Source organism: Mustelus asterias, chromosome 8, assembly GCF_964213995.1.
Source record: "Mustelus asterias chromosome 8, sMusAst1.hap1.1, whole genome shotgun sequence".
NCBI classification, from domain to species: domain Eukaryota; kingdom Metazoa; phylum Chordata; class Chondrichthyes; order Carcharhiniformes; family Triakidae; genus Mustelus; species Mustelus asterias.
The window spans coordinates 22,646,194-22,672,405 of NC_135808.1; the positions used below are offsets into that span (position 1 = coordinate 22,646,194).

The 26,212-nt window shown below is 49.1% G+C and overlaps 2 protein-coding genes across 2 annotated transcripts in view; both read left to right on the top strand.

Annotated features, from left to right (window-relative positions):
• The window catches only part of LOC144496949 (class I histocompatibility antigen, F10 alpha chain-like), a 48,070-nt gene extending 25,413 nt beyond the window's left edge, over window positions 1–22,657 (top strand). Inside the window, 1 exon segment of the mRNA XM_078217583.1 lies at window positions 22,381–22,657. Coding sequence (XP_078073709.1) covers window positions 22,381–22,484 — 104 coding nt within the window. The 3' untranslated portion in view covers window positions 22,485–22,657.
• On the top strand, window positions 1,426–16,804 carry LOC144497525 (class I histocompatibility antigen, F10 alpha chain-like). Its single transcript, XM_078218919.1, has 5 exons — window positions 1,426–1,477; window positions 2,765–3,025; window positions 3,390–3,662; window positions 9,263–9,526; window positions 16,677–16,804. Exons 1-5 carry the CDS (start codon window positions 1,426–1,428, stop codon window positions 16,802–16,804), a joined length of 978 nt encoding a protein of 325 aa, XP_078075045.1.
• Window positions 22,658–26,212: the final 3,555 nt, after the last annotated feature.

Genomic DNA, 26,212 nt, shown 5'->3' on the forward strand with positions numbered 1-26,212 from the left:
TGTGGCCTTGATATCAAGGGCTGTCACTTTCACCTCACCTCTGGAATTCAGCTATTTTGTCCATGTTTGAACCAAGGCTGTAATGAGGTCAGGAGCTGAGTGACCCTGGTGAAACCCAAACTGGGCGTCACTGAGCAGGTTATCATTAAGCAGGTGCTGCTTGATAGTACCCGTGGAGAATTATATGACAAGAACGTTGGATCGAAGGAAATCTCACAGAGTGTTTCCTGAGAATATACTCAAGCAATATTTTGATCGGGAAGGAAAGCAGAAGGGGGATGCATTAGTTATGACAATGCAGAGTGAAGAAATAAGTCCAGATGATTCTGCATTTGACATTCTTCAAATTAGATTGGATAATGTGGAAGTAATCGGAAATTGAAATAAACGATTGAGTTACCTTCTGGAGGAAAATCAAAATGGCCTGAAAGAGTTACTACAACCACATGGAGAGATATGTGGGAATAAACTGGGAAGGACTAAAATAATTATGCACAACGTAGATGTAAGAAATGCTGTTCCAATTAAGCAATATCTGTACAAGCTTAACCCTCCAAAGTTGGCATAGGTTCAAAAGGAGATTGAAAGCATATTTAAAAATTACATAATTGAAGTGAGTTGGAGCGAGTGCAGCTCACCCGTAGTGAGGGTTCCAAAATGAGATGACACCCAACAATTCTGTGTGGACTATAGGAAAGTTAATGCAGTTACAAAATAAGATTCATATCCCATTCCTTTCTTGGGAGACTGCATTCAGAAGGTGGGACAAGTGACTTTTATTTCCAAACTTGACTTACTAAAAGGATACTGGCGGGTACCTTTATCCGAAAGGGCAAAGGAGATTTTGGCTTTCATGACAAAAAATGGTCAGTACCAGTTTAAAATCATGCCATTTGAAATGAAAAATGCACGAGCCACATTTCAAACATTAACTAATAAGGTCATTTCTGGACTACCTAATTGTGCTGTGTACATAAACAAACTGGTGGTTTTCAGACAGATGTGGAAGGAACATTTGGAGCACCGAGCGGAATTGTTCAATTGGCTTCAGGATGCAGGCTTGGTGGTAAACTTGGCTAAGAACGAGTTTACAAAAACCAAAGTCACATTCATAGTCCATACAATTAGACATGGATGGAAGGCCCTACGGTCGGTGAAAACAAAGGTTATTGGGGAGTGCCCAATACTGCCGGTGAAAAGTGAAGTACTGCATTCTTGGACCTGGATGGTTTTTATAGGAATTTTGTGCCAAACATTTGCATTATGGTTGCTGCACTGACTGACTTGCTGAAAAAACATGCAAAATTTCAGTGGACGGTGAATGTCAGAGGGCATTTGGCAGCCTGAATAATGTGTTAACCACTGCACCTGTGTTGGCAAGAACAAATTATGCAAAACCATTCAAGATGGCCATTGATGCGAGTGATGTGGCTGTTCTATTACAAGAAGATGACAAAAGGATATAAAGACCAATTGGGTACTTTTTTCTGGAAAACTAAATAACCATCAAAAGAGATTCAACCATTGAGAAAAGAAACATTGAGTTTGGTGTTGGCATTGCAACATTTTAACGTTTATGTTGTCAGCAATTCATCTGAGACAGTTATTTACACTGATCATAATCTATTGACGTCTCTGGAGAAATTTAGAGATCAAAGTGAAAGGCTCTTTAGATGGAGTTTATTATTACAGCCATTTTATATGAGAATTACAATGTGGCAGAAAGTGAGAATGTGATTGCTGATGCTTCATCAACAATTTCATGAAAGAGGAAGGAATATTCAATGTCGGAAGAGAATGACTGTACTGGACAATAGAACTATTATACTTGCATGCATTGATTTACTAGAATGTGTATATTTTATATATATATATATGTAGTACTAATAGTGTGAAACTTGAAGTTATGAAAAATGAAGCCATTTTTTATTGCTGTTTTTTTTAAGGGGGAGGTGTGAGGATACTGTGCCTTTAAGAAATGTATCTATATCATGTTTCTTGTGAAGGGATTGTTTTCAACTTCAGCTCTGATTACAGTGCCGATTTGCCCACAAACAGCAGCCCACATGCTGAGAGTGCAGAAGCATAATTTATCCCAGATAATGTTTCTTTTTGCTTTTATCTGAGCTGTTTTGTTTATTTTTTTGGGTTGTCCCTGGGGTTTCAGAGTAAGGTTTAATTCGGTTGATTGACAAGAGGAAGTCATATGCTGATGGGAAGAGCTAAGCTTACAGGAAGACAAGCAGACAGTTGTCTGCCTGGACCTGCCAGAAGCATTATTCCCTCTCTCTTTCTCTAAAGACTGTAGTTTGGGACCTGCTCGAAAATAGGTCTCTCTCCAGAGGTGTTTTGGAGGCTGGAGATACCCAGCTCAGATACCCACATGTAAGGCTGTTTGCTGACTGATTTTCAGGAGGTGTTTATGTCTATGAGGAATATTGCTTAAATTGGAACAATTAGAAATAATCCAGCAGTTAAGAGTTGTATCTTGTCACATGTAAGAATTTCAGTTGGTAAAAGTTGAGGCTATTTCTTTTTGTTATAGTTAAACTGTACTGTTAAATAAAGTTTGTTTTGACAAAAGCTTCCTAGTGGGTCATTGGAATGACACCTCGAGTGAAACACTTTATCCTCACACGAATGTCAAAGTCAAAAAAGAGAGTTGGGGTCTGGTCTAAATTCATAACATGGAGTTTCTAATCTGGTGCCCAACGGTGGATGCTGGTGTTTTGTGTTCATACCTTGATCTCTCTCCGTTTTTCAGGTTCTCACTCTCTCCGGATTTCCGTCACGGGAATGACTCCGATCCCGGGTTTCCCGGAGTTTGTGCTTGTCGGTTATGTGGATGATCTCCGGGTTGTTGTGTACGACAGCGATCGGAAGGAGCTGATCCCCCAGGAGCAGAGGATGGTGGAGATCGACGGACATGAGGCTTGGGAACAGAAGAAGATTCTCGCACAAGAGCTGGGGATGATTGTCAAATTGTCTTTTCCGGTCTTCATTTCTCTGTCCCAGCAGACAGGAAGTGAGTCCTCACTTTCCCACCACTCGGGGGTGCAGGTGGGAAGAAACCAAGAATGGATCAGGAACTGGGAGCCAGAGGCTGATTGGCTACGATTGGATATGTGACAGCAAATTTGATTGGCGATCAATGAGTGGAGGGAATGTATCCAAGAGAGACTGGCTCGGATTGGCTGTGTGTGGAGGACATGAGATCCACTTAGTGTAACTGCCGCTGATTGGCTTTCTATGTGGTGGGAGGTGCCTCGCTTGATTTGATTGGCTCTTGATAGAGTGGGTCTGGCTTCTGAGTGGAACTAGCTTGGATTGGCTGTGGGGGTGGGATCTCACATTGGGACTGACTCTAATTGGCTGTTTGTGATCCACAGGAATCCATGTTTTACAGATGATGACTGGCTGCAATCTGAGGGATGATGGGACCACGAGTGCATTCAACCGGATTGGGTGGAATGGACAGGATGTGCTCAGCTTCGACAAGGATCACATGGTGTGGGTGACCCCAGTGACCTGGGGAGAGATCATCAAAAACAATCTTGACAGGGATACTGCCCAGAATGAGCGATTCAAACAATTACTGGAGGTGGACTGTATTGAGTGGTTGAGGAAATCCCTCGAGTTCGGACAGAGTGAACTGACAGCTGGTGAGTGAGGGGGGAGCGAGAATTGGTGAGTGATGGGGGGAGCGAGAGTCGGTGAGTGAGGGGGGGAGTGAGAGTCGGTGAGTGAGGGGGGGAGTGAGAGTCGGTGAGTGAGGGGGGAGCGAGAGTCGGTGAGTGAGGGGGGGAGCGAGAGTCGGTGAGTGAGGGGGGGAGCGAGAGCCGGTGAGTGAGGGGGAGCGAGAGTCGGTGAGTGAGGGGGGAGCGAGAGTTGGTGAGTGAGGGGGGAGCGAGAGTCGGTGAGTGAGGGGGGAGCGAGGGTCGGTGAGTGAGGGGAGAGCAAGGGTCGGTGAGTGAGGAGGGTTTGGGAATCAGTGGGTGAGGTAGGAGTGAGTGGGAATCGGTGAGTGAGGGAGGGAGTGAGAGTCGGTGAGTGAGGAGGGGAGCGAGAGTCGGTGAGTGAGGGGGGAGGGAGAGTCGGTGAGTGAGGGGGGGAGCGAGAGTCGGTGAGTGAGGGGGGGAGCGAGAGCCGGTGAGTGAGGGGGAGCGAGAGTCGGTGAGTGAGGGGGGAGCGAGAGTTGGTGAGTGAGGGGGGAGCGAGAGTCGGTGAGTGAGGGGGGAGCGAGGGTCGGTGAGTGAGGGGAGAGCAAGGGTCGGTGAGTGAGGAGGGTTTGGGAATCAGTGGGTGAGGTAGGAGTGAGTGGGAATCGGTGAGTGAGGGAGGGAGTGAGAGTCGGTGAGTGAGGGGGGGAGCGAGAGTCGGTGAGTGAGGGGGGAGGGAGAGTCGGTGAGTGAGGGGGGGAGCGAGAGTCGGTGAGTGAGGGGGGGAGCGAGAGTCGGTGAGTGAGGCGGGAGTGAGAGTTGGTGAGTGAGGGGGGGAGCGAGTGTCGGTGAGTGAGGGGGGAGCGAGGGTCGGTGAGTGAGGGAGGAGCGAGGGTCGGTGAGTGAGGAGGGTTTGGGAATCAGTGGGTGAGGTAGCAGTGAGTGGGAATCGGTGAGTGAGGGAGGGAGGGAGACTCGGTGAGTGAGGGGGGAACTGAGAGTCGGTGAGTGAAATGTGAGTGAGAGTCGGGGAGGGGGTGGGAATCAGTGGGTGAGGGGGTGTGGGAATCAGTGGGTGAGGGGGGAGTGAGTGGGAATCAGTGGGAGTGAGTGGGAATCAGTGGGTGAGGGGGGAGTGAGTGGGAATCGGTGAGTGAGGGAGACTGAGTCATTGAGTGACTCGGGACAGATAGAGAGAAAGGTAGAAAACACCTCCTGCATTTTGCAGAAAGCTGGAGGGAGATACTTATTTTCTATCAGCTCCCAGACTGCAATTTCCAGACAGAGAAAGGGAGAGAGAAAGAGCTGCTCCTTCGTTTTTCAAATTGAAACAGCAACTGCCTGCCTGTCCCTCTGTAACCCAAACTGCTCCCATTGACATGATTTCATTCTTGCCAATCAACCTAATTACACCCGACTCTGAAACACCAGGAGAAAACCACAACATTTCACAAAACTGCATTAGCTCAGATTAAAACAAACACCCCAATACTTAGGACCAATTACTCTTCTGCATTATGTTGTGAAGTTTATGTTTTTAAAATGATAACACAATTGTAACAATTGGAGTTTTCTAAACAGCATTCCATTGGAATCGTGCTTTATTCGGTTTGTTAATTGTTTTGTTAACCTGATTGCTGTTAGTTAGATAAATAAAGTGTTACTTGTTGCTTTACAGAGGGAATCTCAGGTAGTTATTTTGATTTGACCACTAAAAGTTGCTGAAGAGCAGATATTAACCCTTCTCACACACACTTTAACAGATTATGAAGGGACGTAATGCTCTTTCAGTGGCTGAGTATCAGTTCTCAGAGAGGAAATCAACTTCCACTTCGTAACAATTATCAGCATGTGGGCTGCTGCAGTAATCAGAGTTGACACATAAAACAGTCCCTTTAGAAGAAATGCAAATACATTCCTTAAAAGCACAGTTCTGACACAGGGGACTTAGAGTGAGTGAGGGAGGGAGGGAGTGAGATTCGGTGAGTGAAGGAGGTGAGAGAGCCGGTGAGTGAGGGGGGGGAGTGAGAGTTGGTGAGTGAGGGGGGAGTGAGAGTCGGTGAGTGAGGGTGGAGTGAGAGTCGGTGAGCGAGGGGGGAGTGAGAGTCGGTGAGTGAGGGGGGAGTGAGAGTCGGTGAGTGAGGGGGGAGTGAGAGTCGGTGAGTGAGGGGGGGAGTAAGAGTCAGTGAGTGAGGGGGGTAGTGAGAGTCGGTGAGAGAGGGTGGAGTGAGAGTCGGTGAGTGAGGGGGGAGTGAGAGTCGGTGAGTGAGGGGGGGAGTGAGAGTCGGTGAGAGAGGGTGGAGTGAGAGTCGGTGAGTGAGGGGGAATGAGAGTCGGTGAGTGAGGGGGGAGTGGGTGTCGGAGGGTGAGGGGGGAGTGAGAGTCGGTGAGTGAGGGGGGAGTGAGAGTCGGTGAGTGAGCGGGGAGTGAGAGTCGGTGAGTGAAGGGGGAGGGAGGGTCGGTGAGTGAGGGGGGAGTGAGAGTCGGTGAGTGAGGGGTGGAGTGAGAGTTGGTGATTGAGGGGGGAGTGAGAGTCGGTGAGTGAGGGGGAACTGAGTCGTTGTGCGAATGTGAGTGAGGGGGGAGTGGGAGTCGGTGAGTGAGGGGGAACTGAGTCGTTGTGCGAATGTGAGTGAGGGGGGAGTGAGAGTCGGTTAGTGAGGGGGGAGTAGGAATCAGTGGGTGAGGGAGGAGTGAGTGGGAATCGGTGAGTGAGGGGGGAGTGAGAGTCGGTGAGTGAGGAGGGAGTGAGAGTCGGTGAGTGAGGCGGGAGTGAGAGTCGGTGAGTGAGGCAGGAGTGAGATTCGGTGAGGGTGGAGGTATTGGGAATCAGTGGGTGAGTGAGGAGTGAGTGGGAATCGGTGAGTGAGGGGGGAGTGAGAGTCGGTGAATGAGGGGGGAGTGAGAGTCGGTGAGTGAGGGGGGAGTGAGAGTTGGTGAGAGAGGGGGGAGTGAGAGTCGGTGAGTGAGGGGGAATGAGAGTCGGTGAGTGAGGGGGGAGTGGGAGTCGGAGGGTGAGGGGGAGTGAGAGTCGGTGACTGAGGGGGGAGTGAGAGTCGGTGAGTGAGGGGGGAGTGAGAGTCGGTGAGTGAGCGGGGAGTGAGAGTCGGTGAGTGAAGGGGGAGGGAGGGTCGGTGAGTGAGGGGGAAGTGAGAGTCGGTGAGTGAGGGGCGGAGTGAGAGTTGGTGATTGAGGGCGGAGTGGGAGTCGGTGAGTGAGGGGGGAGTGAGAGTCGGTGAGTGAGGGGGAACTGAGTCGTCGTGCGAATGTGAGTGAGGGGGGAGTGAGAGTCGGTGAGTGAGGGGGGAGTGAGAGTCGGTGAGTGAGGGGGGAGTGAGAGTCGGTGAGTGAGGAGTGAATGAGAATCGGTTAGTGAGGTGGGAGTAGGAATCAGTGGGTGAGGGAGGAGTGAGTGGGAATCGGTGAGTGAGGGGGGAGTGAGAGTCGGTGAGTGAGGAGGGAGTGAGTGTCGGTGAGTGAGGCGGGAGTGAGATTCGGTGAGGGTGGAGGTAGTGGGAATCAGTGGGTGAGGGGGGAGCGAGAGTGGGTGAGTGAGGGGGGAGCGAGAGTGGGTGAGTGAGGGGGGAGCGAGAGTTGGTGAGTGAGGAGGGAGCGAGAGTCGGTGAGTGAGGAGGGAGCGGGAATCAGTGGGTCAGGGTGAGTGAGGGGGGAGTGAGTGGGAATCAGTGGGTGAGGTGGGAGTGAGTGGGAATCGGTGGGTGAGTGAGAGGGGGGTGGGAATCAGTGGGTGAGGGGGACTGAGTCATTGAGTGACGCGTGACAGATAGAGAGAAAGGTAGAAAACACCGAGTGCATTTTGCAGAAAGCTGGAGGGAGATACTTATTTTCTATCAGCTTCCAGACTGCAATTTCCAGACAGAGAAAGGGAGAGAGAAAGAGCTGCTCCTTCCTTTTTCAAATTGAAACAGCAACTGCCTGCCTGTCCCTCTGTAACCCAAACTGCTCCCATTGACATGATTTCCTTCTTGCCAATCAACCGAATTACACCCGACTCTGAAACACCAGGAGAAAACCACAACATTTCACAAAACTGCATTCGCTGAGTTTAAAACAAACACCCCAATAATTAGGAGCAATGATTCTTCCGCATTATATTGTGAAGTTTATGTTTTTAAAATGATAACACAATTGTAAAAATGCTCGGAGCAGAAGGCATTGCATGGGCTGTTTAAAAAAAGGTTTTTATTTCTGTACTGAAGAGTAGGCTGTACACTGCTGTACACTGTACATTGTATCATGAGCCTGGGCAGTAACTTTAAACAATCAGTTTAAATTAGGGATTTGAATAGCAGCAGCCTCTCAGATTTGAATTTGATGTTTTGATAACTAGTGGTAAACCAATCCTATTGTGGGGATTTTTGATATGTCATCAGGGGTATAAAAGCCACACTCCTGCCTCTGCCAGCAAATGCATCTGCCACGGTTTACAGCTTGAGAGAGAGAGGGAGAGAGAGACAGACAGCAACTGTCTCTAACAGAGTGACAGCCACATTTATGTCTTAAAAGAAAGCCTCATCTCAAGCGTAAAGGTACAAACGGAAGTTAGTGGAAACAGAAGATAAAGACAGAGCATTCCGGAAGATGACAAAACTGGTTAAAATTTTGAGAGTGACTAGAAATTCAAATTGTTTTGTAAAAAATGGGAATTGGATTTATCTAAAGAGCATTCCATTGGAATCGTGCTTTATTCGGTTTGTTAATTGTTTAGTTAACCTGATTGCTGTTAGTTAGATAAATATTGTGTTACTTGTTGCTTTACAGAGGGAATCTCAGGTAGTTATTTTGATTTGATCACTAAAAGTTGCTGAAGTGCAGATATTAAACCTTCTCACACACATTTTAACAGATTATGAAGGGACGTAATGCTCTTTCAGTGGCTGAGTATCAGTTCTCAGAGAGGAGATCAACTTCCACTTCGTAACAATCATCAGCATGTGGGTTGCTGCAGTCATCAGAGTTGACATATAAAACAGTCCCTTTAGAAGAAATACAAATACATTCCTTAAAGGCACAGTTCTGACACGGGACTTAGAGTGAGTGAGGGAGGGAAGGAGGGAGAGTCGGTGAGTGAGGGGGGAGTGAGAGTGGGTGAGTGAGGGGGGAGTGAGGGGGGCGTGAGAGTCGGTGAGTGAGGGGGGCGTGGGAGTCGGTGAGTGAGGGCGCGTGAGAGTCGGTGAGTGAGGGGGGAGTGAGAGTCGGTGAGTGAGGGGGGAGTGAGAGTCAGTGAGTGAGGGGGGAGTGAGAGTCGTGAGTGAGGGGGGAGTGAGAGTCGTTGAGTGAGGGGTGAGTGAGAGTGGGTGAGTGAGAGTGGGTGAGTGAGGGAGGAGTGAGAGTCTTTGAGTGAGGGGGGAGTGAGAGTCTTTGAGTGAGGGGGGAGTGAGAGTCGGTGAGTGAGGGGGGAGTGAGAGTCGGTGAGTGAGGGGGGAGTGAGAGTCGGTGAGTGAGGGGGGAGTGAGAGTGGGTGTGTGAGCGGGGAGTGAGAGTCGGTGAGTGAGTGGGGGAGTGAGAGTCGGTGAAGGGGGTGATGCCGGGACCCTCCATCTCGAGGTTCCTGTACTGACTCCTCTTTCTTTCTCTCTCAGTTGCCCCGATCGTGTCCTTTACCCGTCTGGGTGATTCTAACCAGCTGTCCTGTGCCGTCACTGGGTTTTACCCTCAAGCCATCGAGGTGAATCTGTGGAGAGATGAAGTGGTGATTGATGAGACTCTGTCCAGTGGGATCTTACCCAATCACGACAGCACCTACCAGATCCGGAAATGGGCAGAGTTTGATCCAGAGGACCAGGCCGAGTATTCCTGTCGGGTGGAACACAGCGGGATGAATGAGACACTGGTGGTGATTTACGGTAAGACTATTTCTCACTGTTCGAGAGGACCCAGCCTCAGACCAGGGTCACAGGAGGGAGGGTCAGTGCTGAGCTGTCAGCCCAGGACAGCCTGAGGCCCAGTATAGAGCAAGAAGGAAATAAATATTAATCTTCAATGCATTACATCATCATGGTGTCACCATTAAAGGAAAGTGATTGTGTGTCCTGGGATTTTACTGTGCAATCTGCCCCAGTGTATCCTGCGATATTATAGCATGACAGGGCCCGGTGCATTGTGGCAAATAACAGGAAGTGCAGGACCCATTGCATTGTTGAATATTATAGTAGGAAAGGGCGCCTGTGGATCATGAGATATTACTGTGTGACAGGCCAGTGTATCCTGAGATATTACAGTATTACAGGGCCAGTGTATCCTGGGATATTACAGTATGACAGGGCCAGTGTATCCTGGGATATTCCAGTATGACAAGGCCAGTGTATCCTGGGATATTACAGTATTACAGGGCCAGTCTATCCTGGGATATTACAGAATGACAAGGCCAGTGTATCCTGGGATAGTACAATCTTACAGGGCCACTGTATCCTGGGATATTACAGTATTACAGGGCCAGTGTATCCTGGGATATTACAATATTACAGGGCCAGTGTATCCTGGGATATTACAGTATTACAGTGTCACTGTATCCTGGGATATTACAGTATTACAGGGCCAGTGTATCCTGGGATATTATAGTGTGACAGGGCCAGTGTATCCTGGGCTATTACAGTATTACAGGGCCAGTGTATCCTGGGATATTACAGTATGACAGGGCCAGTGTATCCTGGGATATTACAGTATGACAGGGCCGAGTGTATCCTGGGATATTACAGTATTACAGGGCCAGTGTATCCTGGGATATTACAGTATGACAGGGCCAGTGTATCCTGGGCTATTACAGTATAAAGTTTAACAACACCAGGTTAAAGTCCAACAGGTTTATTTGGTAGCTTTTGCTACCAAATAAACCTGTTGGACTTTAACCTGGTGTTGTTAAACTTCTTACTGTGTTTACCCCAGTCCAACGCCGGCATTTCCACACTATTACAGTATTACAGGGCCAGTGTATCCTGGGATATTACAGTATGACAGGGCCAGTGTATCCTGGGATATTACAGTATGACAGGGCCAGTGTATCCTGGGATATTACAGTATGACAGGGCCAGTGTATCCTGGGATATTACAGTATTACAGGGCCAGTGTATCCTGGGATATTACAGTATGACAGGGCCGAGTGTATCCTGGGATATTACAGTATTACAGGGCCAGTGTATCCTGGGATATTACAGTATGACAGGGCCAGTGTATCCTGGGATATTACAGTATTACAGGACCTAGTGTATTCTGGATGTTTACTCCAGTCAACTTCGGATGAATGTTCAGAAAAATACTGGAACTCTGTCTATTGGAGAGAATTCATGAAAATCTAGAAAGTCTATTTGGACTTCAGTAAGGCCTTTGATAAATTTCTATATGGCAGGCTGCTCTGGAAGGTGAGATCACATGGAATCCAGGGAGAGCTGGCAAATTGCTGATGTAATTGTCGTGATGATAGGAAGGAGAAGGTAATGGTGGAAGGGTGCTTGTCGGACTGGATGCCTGTGACTAGTGTATGCCCCAGGGGTCGGTGCTGGGCCCATTGCTGTTTGTTATCTATATCAACAATTTGGATGAGAATGTACAAGGCATGATCAGTAAGTTTGCAGAAGACACTAAAGTAGGTGGTATTTTAGGCAGTGAGGAAGCTTGTCAAAAATTGGAGCAGGATCTTGATCAGCTGGAGAAATGGGCCGAGAAATGGCAAATGGAGTTCAACACAGATGAGTGTGAGCTGTTGCATTTTGGAAAGTCAAATCAAGCTCAGACTTTAACAGTGAATTGTAGGACCTTAGGGAGTTTCGTTGAACTTAGGGACCTTGGAGTTCAGGTGCACAGTTCTCTGAAAGTGGAGTCACAGGTAGATAGGGCAGTGAAGAAGCCTTTTGGCACGCTGGCCTTCAGTCAAGTCACTGAGTATAGAAGTTGGGAAGTTATGTTGCAGTTGCACAGGACGTTGGTGAGGCCGCACTTGGAGTATTGTGTTCAGTTTTGGTCGCCCTGCTACAGGAAATATGTTATTAAACTCGAAAGAGTACAGAAGAGATTTACAAGGATGTTGCCAGGACTGAAGGGACTGTGTTGTAGGGAGAGATTGGACATGCGAGGACTTTTTTCCTTTGGAGCGTAGGAGACTAAGGGGTGATCTTGTAGAGGTATATAATAAGATCATGAGGGACATGGATAGGGTGAATGCACTCAGTCTTTTTCCCAGGGTTGGGGAATCGAGAACTCGAGAGCATAGGTTTATGTTAAGAGGGGAAAAAATTAATGGAAACCTGAGGAGCAACTGTTTTACACAGAGAATGGTACATATGTGCAAAGAGCTGCCGGAGGAAGTGGTTGAAGCAGGGACATTGACAACATTTAAAAGGCATTTGGACAGATACATGGATCTGAAAGGTTTAGGGGGATATGGGTCAAATACAGGCAAATGGAGTTAAGTTAGATGGATATTTTGGTCGGCTAGGGCCAGTTTCGGCCAAAGGGCCTGCCTCTGTTCCGTAGATTCTATGAAAGCAAAAAATATGAGAGTTGTGATAACCCCCAGCACCTACAAGGGGAATCCCTGATTGACCCCCCAGTCAGACTCATGGGAATCTGAGTTCCAGTGGTGATAGGCAATTGCCTAACCAGGTGGAACTCGTATCCAGAGCCCTTGATAAGTCAATCCCTTGAGCGTGTCCGGTGTTCTATCATCCTGGATGGGACTCATGTACATGGACCACAAAGTTGTGTTTTAACTTTTACTTTGACAAATACAATATCGAATGATGAAAATGTGAGCTGGAAACTATGTTTGGCAGCCTGGTACAGATGGGGACATAGAGGAACTGGTTCAAACATGCAAAGCTTGCCAGGATAACCAGGGGGCCCCACCAGTAGCCTCTCTGTTCTCCTGGGAATGGCCGGGAAGTCCTTGGATTGTGCAGGGCCATTTATGGGCTCAATGTTTCTGATATTGATTGATGCCCACCCGAAGTAGATTGGTCTACACCGGGTGGCTTTTACCACTTCATATAACACCATAGAAAAGCTCGGGCAGTCTTTCAGTACGCATGAGATACCAGAGGTCCTCGTAACAGGCAATGGGACCCGTTTACCAGTGAAGAGTTCAAAACATTCATGACCACAAATGGAGTAAGACATGTCTGCACAGCCCCATATCACCTCTCATTGAATGGCTTCACAGGGCGAGCAGTCCAAGTAGAATCATAGAACCTTAGAAACCCTACAATGCAGAAAGAGGCCATCTGGCCCATTGAGTCTGCACCGACCACAATCCCACCCAGGCCCTACCCCCATATCCCTACACATTTACCCGCTAATCCCTCTAACCTACGCATCTCAGGACACTAAGGGGCAATTTTAGCATGGCCAGTCAACCTAACCCGCAGATCTTTGGGTTCAAAAGCAGTTCAAAAAAGTGTTCAAAAGCAGCATGAAAAAAACAAACTCAGGGCTCCTTGGGCACAAAGTTGGTACAGTTCATTTTAACTCCAGGGCAACCCTGTACATAATGACGGGTTTCGCCCCAGCAGAATTCCTGATGGGCACACGCCTGCGGGATCAGGCTGAGCCTCACTTTCCTGAATCTAAGTGTAAAAATTGAGGAGAAACAAAAAGCACAAAATATGGGCCAAGGGGGGGCATTCGCCTGATTGGAATTTTAAACCAGGAGACACCGTCCACGTGCAAAACTTTGGAGATAGCACCCAATGGACACCACGGGTTCCTCCCTCAAGGATCGGCCCAGTGTTATACACTGTAAAAACTGAAGACAAGATAGTAAGGAAACATATTGACCCTCTGACGCCGTCCGAAACGTTCGACAGAAGCAACTGGCACATCGAACGTGCCATCTTCGGCACCGTGCACATCGACTGGCAGCAAAGAAACTCAACCAACGCTTGGCTTCAAAACAGCTGGGGAGGACTCGGCCTTAGAAATGGAAATTGAGGCAGCGGAATCTCAGCCAGAGGTTGTTGTGGAGAGTGAGCCACCTGCAGTGACACTTCGGCGGTCATCAAGAAAGAGACGGTCGCCGACTCGATGGACCTCTCCTGACCAGGTGGAGGATGCAATGGAAAGAAAGCCATTGGTCAAAGGATGAAGATGTTCTTGACATCTCAGGAGTGAGGGAGAGCCCTCAGGCATGGAGGTGGAGGGATGTGATAACCCCGAGTACCTACAAAGGGAATCCCTGGTTGACCTCCCAGTAAGACTCATGGGATACGAGTGCCTGGGTGATTGGCAATTGCCTAACCAGGTGGAACCCGTATCCAGAGCCCTTGATAAGGCGGTCCCCTGAGCGTCCGGTATTCTATCATCCAAATGGAACTCATGTACACGTACCACAGGGTTGTGTTTTAATTTTACTTTGACAAACAAAACATTGTTCCTTTCCAGTCGGCTTCCTGAGTTATTACAATAATGAATAGTCAGCATGGATCTTGAAATGGAGAGTCTTGTTTTACTCCACTTAGTGGATTTTTTGAGGATGTAACAGGTGATGATAATGTAGTAGATATAATTTAATATGATTTTTTCAATGTAATAGATAAGGTGACTGGTGATAGACTAATGGATAAGGTCAGAGAATGTGGAGTTAGGGAAAAGTGACAGAATGGATTGCTCACTGACTTTGAGACAGAAAGCAGAGAGTGTGAGTAAAGGGAGTTATTCAGAGTTACAGACAGTGGGAAATGGTGTCCCACAAGGATCAGTGCTCGGCTCACCACTGTTTACAATTTACACTCAATGATTTGGTTATTGGAACCAAGAACACCATGGGTAGAATTTTACGACCTCATAATGCCCATTTTTCAGCATGAAGATGTACTAAATTGGGGAGTGAGCTGACTGGTGGGAATAGTGCCCCTTTTCCCATCCATTCCTACCTGACCAAAAGAGAATGGGTGAAAATGGGTCAATTTGCATTTTTGTGCATTCATCACAATGTAACAAGCGAGCTTCAGTGTTGTCCTGGGAACCACGCAAGACAGGCAATAGCTGGCCCACCTGAAAGCTTTGGGACTCCTCCCAACAGCCTCACAGTTGGTCCAGTGTTGCTGTCAGCCCTTCCTGCATTCCCTGGCTCAGTTGCTGCATCTCCAGCAGCGGGGATTTGGTCATTAGGCACAGCGGTTAGCGCTGCTGCCTCTGTCATGATAGGGTTGGCAGGGGAGAGGGTCATGTCACTTGGCAATTAGGGGCAGGGGGTGATGAGGGGATCATGTGCAAGGGGGTGTAAGGAGGGTAAGGCAGTTGGAAAATTGGGCAGAGTCCCTGATGTCCGTGGCGGGGAGGGTGAGGCTGTATCTGGCCGGGGGAAGGGTCGGGGGGGGGGGGGGGGGGAGTTGTGGCAGGGTAACGGCTGCCTTTTTCGCCTTTTCTGCGAATGTGCAGTTTGTGGCTCCGATCTGAGCTGCAGGCTGTCTGTCGGGTTATGCCCCAACCACTGCCTCTTTTGGATAGAAACAGTCTAGCCCATATTGTCAATATTTACGTCTGTAAGATTGGGAGTGAAAACACGCTCAAAGAAATGGTTCAGGCACTCTCTCGTTTTCACGCCAGCCGGACAATGAAAATAATCTCGGAAAATTCCGCCCCATTTCTCAATTTGCAGAGGACATCAAATTGTGATGAATTAGTCAATATTGAGGAGAACTGCAATACATTAATTGGACATTCATAAACTTTTAGAATGAGCAAATAATTGGTGAATGGAGTTCAGCACAGATAAACGTGAAGGTAGTTTTCTGTTAAAGATGTATCGGGAGGTCACTTATTACCTGGAAGGTGCCGGTGTGGATGGAGTTGAGGAACAAAGGGATCTGGGTGTACAAATACACCAATCAGTAACAGGTTAGACAAGGTCATAAACAAAATAAATGGAAAACCAGGTTTTATTTCTCGAGAGATTGAATTGTAAAGCAGGGATGTTATTGCTAAACCTGTATCAGCCTTCATTATAGGACATTTAGCACGTGTGCAGTTCCGGTCACCATTTCATACAAAGGATATAGATTCAGGGGAGAGAGTGCAGAGATGATTTACAAAGATGATTCCAGGAATGAGTGGGTGGACATCTCGGTGAAGGATTGACCGGGTCTCCGCACTCAGGAAAACAGAAGGCTGAGGGTTGACCTAGTCGAGGTCTTGAAAATCATAGAACCCTACAGTGCAGAAGGAGGCCATTCGGCCCATCGAGTCTGCACCGACCACAATCCCACCCAAGCCCTACCCCCACATATTTACCCGCTAATCCCTCTAACCTACGCATCTCAGGGGCAATTTTTAACCTGGCCAATCAACCTAACCCGCACATCTTTGTGGGAGGAAACCGGAGCACCCGGAGGAAACCCACGCAGACACGAGGAGAATGTGCAAACTCCACACAGACAGTGACCCGAGCCGGGAATCGAACCCAGGACCCTGGAGCTGTGAAGCAGCAGTGCTAACCACTGTGCTACCGTGCCGCCCAAAATTATGCAAGGTTTTTATAGACTGGAAACAGAAAGAATGTTTGCTCTTGTGGGAAGGACAAACTGGAGGCCATCAATGCAGGATAGTCACCAAGAAACGCAATGGGAAATTCAGGAGAGATCTCTTTACCAAAGAATGAAGAGAATGTGAAGCTCGCTACTGCAGGGAGTGGCTGAACTGAACAGTAGATTAAGAGGAAAATAGACAAGCAAAAGAGAAGGGAATAGAGTTAAAATGGTTGAATTAGATGTGGGAAGATGGGAGGAGGCTCAAGTGGAACATAAACACCAGCATCAACTGGATGGGTTGATTGGCTGATTTTTATGTCGTATATCCTGTGTTTCCTGATTCTCTCTCTCTCTCTGACTCACTCTCTTTCATTTTGTCTCTCTCTCTGATTTCTCTCTCTTTCTGATTCTCTCTCTCTCCCTCCCTTCTTGGCCTCTTTCATTCTCTCCCACTTTCACGTTCTCTCTCTCCCTCTCTCTGATTCTCACTTTTCCCTCTCCCTGATTCACTCAGTCTCTCTGATTCTCTCTCTAACAGAAGCAAAGTCTCGCTCCCAGGTTGCTGTTACTGTCGGGATTGTGGTCGGGGTCCTCGTGCTCATCGCTCTCATCATTGTGGCTGTCGTCATCTACACCAAGAAAGGCAGGAATTTGAAGGGAAAATAGCAGCTCCTCACTGGGGGGAGGGATTGTGGGAGAGTATTCCAGGTGGGGGTGGCTCAGGCTGTGGGACTCAGGTTGGTGTGGAGGAGGTCACAGAGTGGGTGGGAGAGCCGCAGGGTTGGGATAGGGAGGGTGAGGGGCTCAAGAAAAAGGGGGAGAGTTTGAGAATTCTGGGTTCTCATGTTGGATGAGGAGTTGAGGGCATCAGTGAGAGTCCCGGATCCCTGCAGGAGTGAGGGGCTCAGGTCAGTGTGGGAGTGGGGGACTCGGGTCAGTGTGGGAGTGGGGGACTCGGGTCAGTGTGGGAGTGGGGGACTCGGGTCAGTATGGGAGTGGGGGGCTCGGGTCAGTGTGGGAGTGGAGGACTCGGGTCAGTGTGGGAGTGGGGGACTCGGGTCAGTGTGGGAGTGGGGGACTCGGGTCAGTGTGGGAGTGGGGGACTCGGGTCAGTGTGGGAGTGGGGGACTCGGGTCAGTGTGGGAGTGGGGGACTCGGGTCAGTGTGGGAGTGGGGGACTCGGGTCAGTGTGGGAGTGGGGGACTCGGGTCAGTGTGGGAGTGGGGGACTCGGGTCAGTGTGGGAGTGGGGGACTCGGGTCAGTGTGGGAGTGGGGGACTCGGGTCAGTGTGGGAGTGGGGGACTCGGGTCAGTGTGGGAGTGGGGGACTCGGGTCAGTGTGGGAGTGGGGGTCTCGGGTCAGTGCGGGAGTGAGGGGCTCGGGTCAGTGCGGGAGTGAGGGGCTCGGGTCAGTGTGGGAGTGGGGGACTCGGGTCAGTGTGGGAGTGGGGGGCTCGGGTCAGTGTGGGAGTGAGGGGCTCAGGTCAGTGTGGGAGTGAGGGGCTCAGGTCAGTGTGGGAGTGAGGGGCTCAGGTCAGTGTGGGAGTGAGGGACTGGGGTCAGTGTGGGAGTGGGGGACTCGGGTCAGTGTGGGAGTTGGGGACTCGGGTCAGTGTGGGAGTTGGGGACTCGGGTCAGTGTGGGAGTGAGGGGCTCAGGTCAGTGTGGGAGTGAGGGACTGGGGTCAGTGTGGGAGTGGAGGACTCGGGTCAGTGTGGGAGTGAGGGGGCTCGGGTCAGTGTGGGAGGGGGGACTCGGGTCAGTGTGGGAGGGGGGACTGGGGTCAGTGTGGGAGTGGGGGACTGGGGTCAGTGTGGGAGTGGGGGACTGGGGTCAGTGTGGGAGTGGGGGACTGGGGTCAGTGTGGGAGTGGGGGACTCGGGTCAGTGTGGGAGTGGGGGACTCGGGTCAGTGTGGGAGGGGGGACTGGGGTCAGTGTGGGAGTGGGGGACTGGGGTCAGTGTGGGAGTGGGGGGCTCGGGTCAGTGCGGGAGTGGGGGGCTCGGGTCAGTGTGGGAGTGGGGGGCTCGGGTCAGTGCGGGAGTGGGGGACTGGGGTCAGTGTGGGAGTGGGGGACTCGGGTCAGTGTGGGAGTGGGGGACTCGGGTCAGTGTGGGAGTGAGGGGCTCGGGTGCGTGTGGGAGTGAGGGGTTTGGGTCAGTGTGGGAGTGAGGGGCTCGGGTCAGTGTGGGAGTGAGGGACTGGGGTCAGTGTGGGAGTGAGGGGTTTGGGTGAGTGTGGGAGTGAGGGACTCGTGTTTGTTGCTCTGATGAATTGTGCTGGTGTTTAGGGGTCTGATGGGTTTGAGCTCATCAAGCCTCCTTCTCCCCTCTTCCAAATTTTCAATGATGAGCTCACCTTAAATCCACGCTAACTTTCCTTGATTAATCTGTGCCTTTCTAAATGAAGGTTTATACTTCATCACATTGGAATTATTAATTCCAATAATTTTCCCACCAAGTAAGTTAAACTAACTGGTGTATAATTACTCAGATTGCCCCTTCATCCCTTTTCAATCCATGGTGTAATGCTGTCAGTCCTTTAATCTCCGTTCACTCTCCTGTGACCGGGAAGAATGATTCTGATTATCGGAGCCTCTGCAATTCCCTCCTTTGCTCCTTTTAACCTGGTGATTTATCTCCTCTCAAACTTGTAAAATCCCTGAATACATCATCTCTTACAATGTTTATCTGATGCAGTAATTCACACATTTCCTCCTCAACTGCAATGTCAACATTGCTCCCTGTTTCCCAAACACAGTGGCAATGTATTTATTGTAAGAAGTTTAACAACACCAGGTTAAAGTCCAACAGGTTTATTTTGTAGCAAAAGCCATACGAGCTTTCGGAGCTCCAAGCCCCTTCTTCAGGTGAGTGGGAATTCTGTTCACAAACAGGGCATATAAAGACACAAACTCAATTTACATGAATAATGGTTGGAATGCGAATACTTACAGCTAATCAAGTCTTTAAGATACAAACAACGTGAGTGGAGAGAGCATCAAGACAGGCTAAAAAGATGTGTATTGTCTCCAGACAAGACAGCCAGTGAAACTTTGCAGGTTCAGGCAAGCTGTGGGGGTTACAAATAGTGTGACATGAACCCAATATCCCGGTTGAGGCCGTCCTCGTGTGTGCAGAACATGGCTATCAGTTTCTGCTCAGCGACTCTGCGCCGCCGTGTGTCGTGAAGGCCGCCTTGGAGAATGCTTACCCGAATATCAGAGGCCGAATGCCCGTGACCGCTGAAGTGCTTCCCAACAGGAAGAGAACAGTCTTGCCTGGTGATTGTCGAGCGGTGTTCATTCATCCGTTGTCGCAGCGTCTGCATGTTTTCCCCAATGTACCATGCCTCGGAACATCCTTTCCTGCAGCGTATCACGTAGACAACGTTGGCCGAGTTGCAAGAGTATGTGCCGTGTACCTGGTGGATGGTGTTCTCACATGAGATGATGTCATCTGTGTCAATGATCCAGCATGTCTTGCCGAGGTTGCTGTGGCAGGGTTGTGTGGTGTCGTGGTCACTGTTCTCCTGAAGGCTGGGTAGTTTGCTGCGGACAATGGTCTGTTTGAGGTTGTGTGATTGTTTGAAGGCAAGAAATGCGGGTGTGGGGATAGCCTTGGAGAGATGTTCGTCTTCATCAATGACATGTTGAAGGCTCCGGAGGAGATGCCGTAGCTTCTCCGCTCCGGGGAAGTAATGGACGACGAAGGGTACTCTGTCTATTGTGTCCCATGTTTGTCTTCTGAGGAGGTCGGTGCGGTTTTTCACTATAGCGCGTTGGAACTGTTGATCAATGAGTCGAGCACTATATCCTGTTCTCATGAGGGCATCTTTCAGCGTCTGGAGGTGTCTGTTGCGATCCTCCTCATCCGAGCAGATCCTGTGTATACGGGGGGGCTTGTCCGTAGGGGATGGCTTCTTTAACATGTTTAGGGTGGAAGCTAGGGCAGTGGAGCATCGTGAGGTTATCCGTGGGCTTGCGGTACGGTGAGGTACTGAGGTGACCATCCTTAATGGAGATGCGTGTGTCCAAGAATGCAACCGATTCCGGAGAGTCGTCCATGGTGAGTCTGATGGTGGGATGGAACTTGTTGATGTCATCATAGAGTTGTTTCAGTGATTGTTCACCATGAGTCCAAAGGAAGAAAATGTAATCGATGTATCAGTACACTTCTAAATGACAACTAAACAATGAGGAACACTGCAGACAGTTACCTGCAGATCCGACCAAAGAACACACCCATCAACTCAACACTCTGATCAAGACCTTTGATCCGGACCTTCAGAGCACCCTCCTTGCTCTCATCCCACGTACTCCACACGTTGGAAATCTCTACTGCCTCCCGAAGATACACAAGGCAAACACACCTGGCCATCCCATCATATCGGGCAATGGAACCTTGTGCGGGAACCTCTCCGGCTATGTCGAGGGCATCCTGAAACCCATTGTACGAAGAACTCCCAGCTTTTGTCATGACACTGTGGACTTCCTACAGAAACTCGGCATACATGGAGCAGTTGAACCAGGAGCACTCCTCGTCACAATGGATGTCTCGGCACTCTACACCAGCATCCCCACGATGATGGCATTGCTGCAATGGCCTCAGTGCTCAGCGCCGACAAATGCCAGTTTCCAGATGCAATTTTACAACTCATCCGCTTCATCCTGGACCACAATGTCTTCACCTTCAACAACCAGTTCTTCATCCAGACACACGGAACAGCCATGGGGACCAAATTCGCACCTCAATATGCCAACATCTTCATGCACAGGTTCGAACAAGACTTCTTCACCGCACGGGACCTTCAACCGATGCTATACACTAGATACATCGATGACATTTTCTTCCTTTGGACTCATGGTGAACAATGACTGAAACAACTCTATGATGACATCAACAAGTTCCACCCCACCATCAGACTCACCATGGACTACTCTCCGGAATCGGTTGCATTCTTGGACACACGCATCTCCATTAAGGACGGTCACCTCAGCACCTCACTGTACCGCAAGCCCACGGATAACCTCATGATGCTCCACTTCCCCAGCTTCCACCCTAAACAGTTAAAGAAGCCATCCCCTACGGACAAGCCCTCCATATACACAGGATCTGCTCAGATGAGGAGGATCGCAACAGACACCTCCAGACGCTGAAAGATGCCCTCATGAGAACAGGATATAGCGCTCGACTCATTGATCAACAGTTCCAACGCGCCACAGCGAAAAACCGTACCGACCTCCTCAGAAGACAAACACGGGACACAGTGGACAGAGTACCCTTCGTCGTCCAGTACTTCCCTGGAGTGGAGAAGCTACGGCATCTCCTCCGGAGCCTTCAACATGACATTGATGAAGACGAACATCTCGCCAAGGCCATCCCCACACCCCCACTTCTTGCCTTCAAACAACCGTACAACCTCAAACAGACCATTGTCCGCAGAAGACTACTCAGCTTTCAGGAGAACAGTGACCACGACACCACACAACCCTGTCACAGCGACCTCAGCAAGACGTGCCGGATCATTGACACAGATGCCATCATCTCACGTGAGAACACCATCCACCAGGTACACGGTACATACTCTTGCAACTCGGCCAACGTTGTCTACCTGATACGCTGCAGGAAAGGATGTCCCGAGGCATGGTACATTGGGGAAACTATGCAGACGCTGCGACAATGGATGAATGAACACCGCTCGACAATCACCAGGCACCTGTGAACAGAATTTCCACTCACCTGAAGAAGGGGCTTGGAGCTCTGAAAGCTTGTGTGGCTTTTGCTACCAAATAAACCTGTTGGACTTTCACCTGGTGTTGTTAAACTTCTTAATGTGTTTTACCCCAGTCCAACGCCGGCATCTCCACATAATGTATTTATTCACAACCTCGCCACATTCTCCACCCTCTCTCACAGGCTATCTTGTTGGTCTCCAAAAAGTTCTCCCCTTTCCTTATCCTTTTCTCTTCATGTACTGATACAGCATGTTTGGAGGTTCTTTGATATTTTCTTGGCAGCATTTTTCATGCCCTCTCTTTACTTTTCTGATTTCCTTTTTAATTTCACCCTGACACTCTCTGTACTATTCCAGGTTTCTGCATTATTAGGCGTGAGGCGTCTGATGGACTTTGCTGTTGGTATATGTGGGAGTTGGGTGGATCTGATGTGTTTTGTTGGGGGTGCTCCAGCTCTGCTGGGTTTGCCTCACTCTAAAGTGATGTCTTTCTTTCTCATCCCCAGTGCGGGCCCGGCAGTTTAATCCAGAGGTACCAGTCCCTGAGAACAGCAGTGGACAAGAGAATGAGGGAAGATGTGATGTCATCAAGCTGACAACCATTAACTGATTCAAGTTCCACATTTGTAACTCTGTAACTGGAACTGTGGTCATGGTTTGTCAGGAATTCCCCTATTTGGTGCTGCACTTTTTAAGCTATTCTGATCTGCCCTATCATCCTGCACAAATTCTAGGAACTTGTCTCGTTCACTGCAAACTGCAATCTGTAACTTTGCTGCAATGTCTGCAATAAATGATTTATTTTCACTTCCTGCCTCTGCAAAGTCTTCAATACAAAACTAATATTACTGGGGTAGGGTAACACCACTGCAGTGGAGAACATTTCAAGACATGGGCGTTACGGTGGCACAGTGGTTAGCACTGCTGCTTCACAGCGCCAGGGACCTGGATTCAATTCCCAGCTTAGGTCACTTTCTGTGTGGAGTTTGCACATTCTCCTCGTGTCTGCATGGGTTGCCTCCGGGTGCTCCGGTTTCCTCCCACAGTCCAAAGATGTGCGGGTTAGGTGGACTGGCAATGCTAAAATTGCCCCTTAGTGTCAGGGGGACTAGCTAGGGTAAATGCATGGGTTGCGGTGAGAGGGGTCTGGGTGGTATTGTGGTCGGTGCAAACATGATGGGCTGAATGGCCTCCTTCTGCACTGTATGATTCTATGAATTTGAGAAGAAATGACCAGAAATGTACATCAAGAGGAATTAGTAACAATAAATTAGCAGCAAGAACAGATTTCAAAAAGGAAGGTCAGGTACTAGAGAGTACCCCAGTGGCTGTGCCCCTTAAAAATAAGCACTCCTGTTTGAGTGCTGTTGAGGGGAGCAGCCTACCTGGGGGAAGCAATAGTGGCCGTGCCTCCGGCGCAGAGTCCGGCCCGGCAGCTCAGAAGGGTAGGGGAAGGGAGGATGAGCAAACTAACCGCCGCACCAAGGTACAGGGAGCCATCCAAGTGGGGGGAGAAACAAGAAATGTAGTAGAAATTGGGGACAGTACACTTTTGGATGCCTTTGGGGGGGGGGGGGGGGGAGACTGAGCAGGGGTAAGCCATAGTGTACAGGTCGCTGACTCAGAGTCTGTCCTTGTGGCTCAGAAGGGAAGGGGGGAGAGGTGTAGAGGATTAGTCATTGGGGACTCCATAGTTGAAGGGACGGACAAGAGATTCTGCGGGAACGAGAGAGACTCGCGGTTGGTGTGTTGCCTCCCAGGAGCCAGAGTCCACGATGTCTCGGATCGTGTTTTCGAAATCCTTAAGGGGGAGGGGGACCTGCCCCAAGTTGTGGTTCACATAGGCACTCAAGACATAGGTAGGAAAAGGGGTGGGGATGTAAGGCAGAAATTCAGGGAGTTAGGGTGGAAGCTTAGGGCTAGAACAAACAAAGTTGTTGTCTCTGGTTTGTTACCCGTGCCACGTGATAGTGAGGAGAGGAATAGGGAAAGAGAGCAGTTGAACACGTGGTTACAGGGATGGTGCAGGAGGGAAGGTTTCAGATCCCTGGACAATTGGGGCTCTTTCTGGGGTAGGTGGGACCTCTACAAACAGGATGGTCTGCACCTGAACCAGAGGTGTACCAATATCTTGGGGGAGAAAATTTGCTAATGCTCTTCGGGAGGGTTTAAACTCATTCAGCAGGGGGGTGGGTACCGGCATTGTAGCTCTGGTGTGCAGGAAGTTATGATGTGGAGATGCCGGCGTTGGACTGGGGTAAACACAATAAGAAGTTTAACAACACCAGGTTAACCTGGTGTTGTTAAACTTCTTACTGTGCAGGAAGTTGACAGTAGTGAGGTCATGAATGAGGTTTCAGGGTCGCAGGAGTGTACTAGCAGGCAGGAAGGTGGTTTGAAGTGTATATACTTCAACGCCAGGAGAATCCGGAATAAGGTGGGTGAACTTGCAGCATGGGTTGCTACCTGGGATTTCGATGTTATGGCCATCTCGGAGACATGGATAGAGCAGGGACAGGAATGGTTGTTGCAGGTTCCAGGGTTTAGATGTTTCAGTAAGTGCAGGGAAGGTGGTAAAAGAGGGGGAGGTGTGGCATTGTTAGTCAAGGACAGTATTACGGTGGCAGAAAGGACATTGAGGAGGACTCGTCTACTGAGGTAGTTTGGTCTGAGGTTAGAAACAGGAAAGGAGAGGTCACCCTGTTGGGAGATTTTTATAGATCTCTGAAAAGTTCCAGAGATGTACAGGAAAAGATTGCAAAGATGATTCTGGATAGGAGCGAAAGTAACAGGGTAGTTGTACTGGGGGACTTTAACTTTACAAATATTGACTGGAAAAGCTATAGTTCGAGAATTTTGGAGGGGTCGGTTTTTGTCCAATGTGTGCAGGAAGGCTTCCTGACACAGAATGTAGAAAGACCAACAAGAGGCGAGGCCACATTGGATTTGGTACTGGGTAATGAAACAGGCCAGGTGTTAGATTTGGAGGTAGGTAAGCACTTTAGTGACAGTGACCGCAATTCGATTACGTTTACCTTAGCTATGGAAAAGGATAGGTATATACCAAAGGGCAAGAGTTATAGCTGGGGGAAAGGAAATTATGATGCGGTTTGGGGAGATTTAGCTGGCATAGGGGAAGGAAACTGCAGGGGATGGGCACAATTGTAATGTGGAACTTGTTCAAGGAACAGCTACTACACGTCCTTGATAAATATGTACCTGTCAGGCAGGGAGGAAACAGACGTGTGAGGGAACTGTGGTTTACTAAGGAGATTGAATCTCTTGTGAAGAGGAAGAAGGAGACTTATGTTAAGATGAGACATAAAGGCTCAGTTAGGGAGCTTGAGAGTTACAAGTTAGCCAGGAAGGACCTAAAGAAAGAGTTAAGAAGAGCCAGGAGCGGACATGAGAAGTCTTTGGCAGGTAGGATCAAGGAAAACCCGAAAGCTTTCTATAGGTATGTCAGGAGTAAAAGAATGACGAGGGTAAGATTAGGGCCAGTCAAGGACAGGAGTGGGAAGTTGTGCGTGGAGTCTGAAGAGATAGGAGAGGCACTAAATGAATATTTTTCGTCAGTATTCACACTGGAGAGGGACAGTGTCGAGGGGAGTACTGAGATGCAGGCTGTTGGACTGGATGGGATTGAGGTTCATAAGGAGGAGGTGTTAGCAATTCTGGATAGGGTAAAAATATATAAGTCCCCTGGGCCGGATGGGATTTATCCTAGGATTCTCTGGGAGTCTAGGGGGGAGATTGCAGAGCCTTTGGCTTTGATCTTTGGGTCGTCATTGTCTACTGGAACAGTGCCAGAAGACTGGAGGATAGCAAATGTTGTCCCCTTGTTCAAAAAGGGGAGTAGGGACAACCCTGGTAATTATAGACCAGTGAGCCTTACTTCTGTTGTGGGCAAAGTATTGGAAAGGATTATAAGAGATAGGATTTATAATCACCTGGAAAGGAATAATTTGATTTGGGATAGTCAGCACGGTTTTGTGAAGGGTAGGTCGTGCCTCACAAACCTTATTGAGTTCTTTGAGAAGGTGACCAAAGAGGTGGATGAGGGTAAAGCGGTTGATGTGGTGTATATGGATTTCAGCAAAGCGTTTGATTAGGTTCCCCATGGTAAGCTTTTGCAGAAAATACGGACACATGGGATTGAGGGTGATTTACTGGTTTGGATCAGGAATTGGCGAGCTGTAAGAAAACAGAGGGTGGTGGTTGATGGGAAATATTCATCCTGGAGTTCAGGTACCAGTGGTGTACCGCAAGGATCTGTTTTGGGGCCACTGTTGTTTGTCATTTTTATTAATGACTTGGATGAGGGTGCAGAAGGATGGG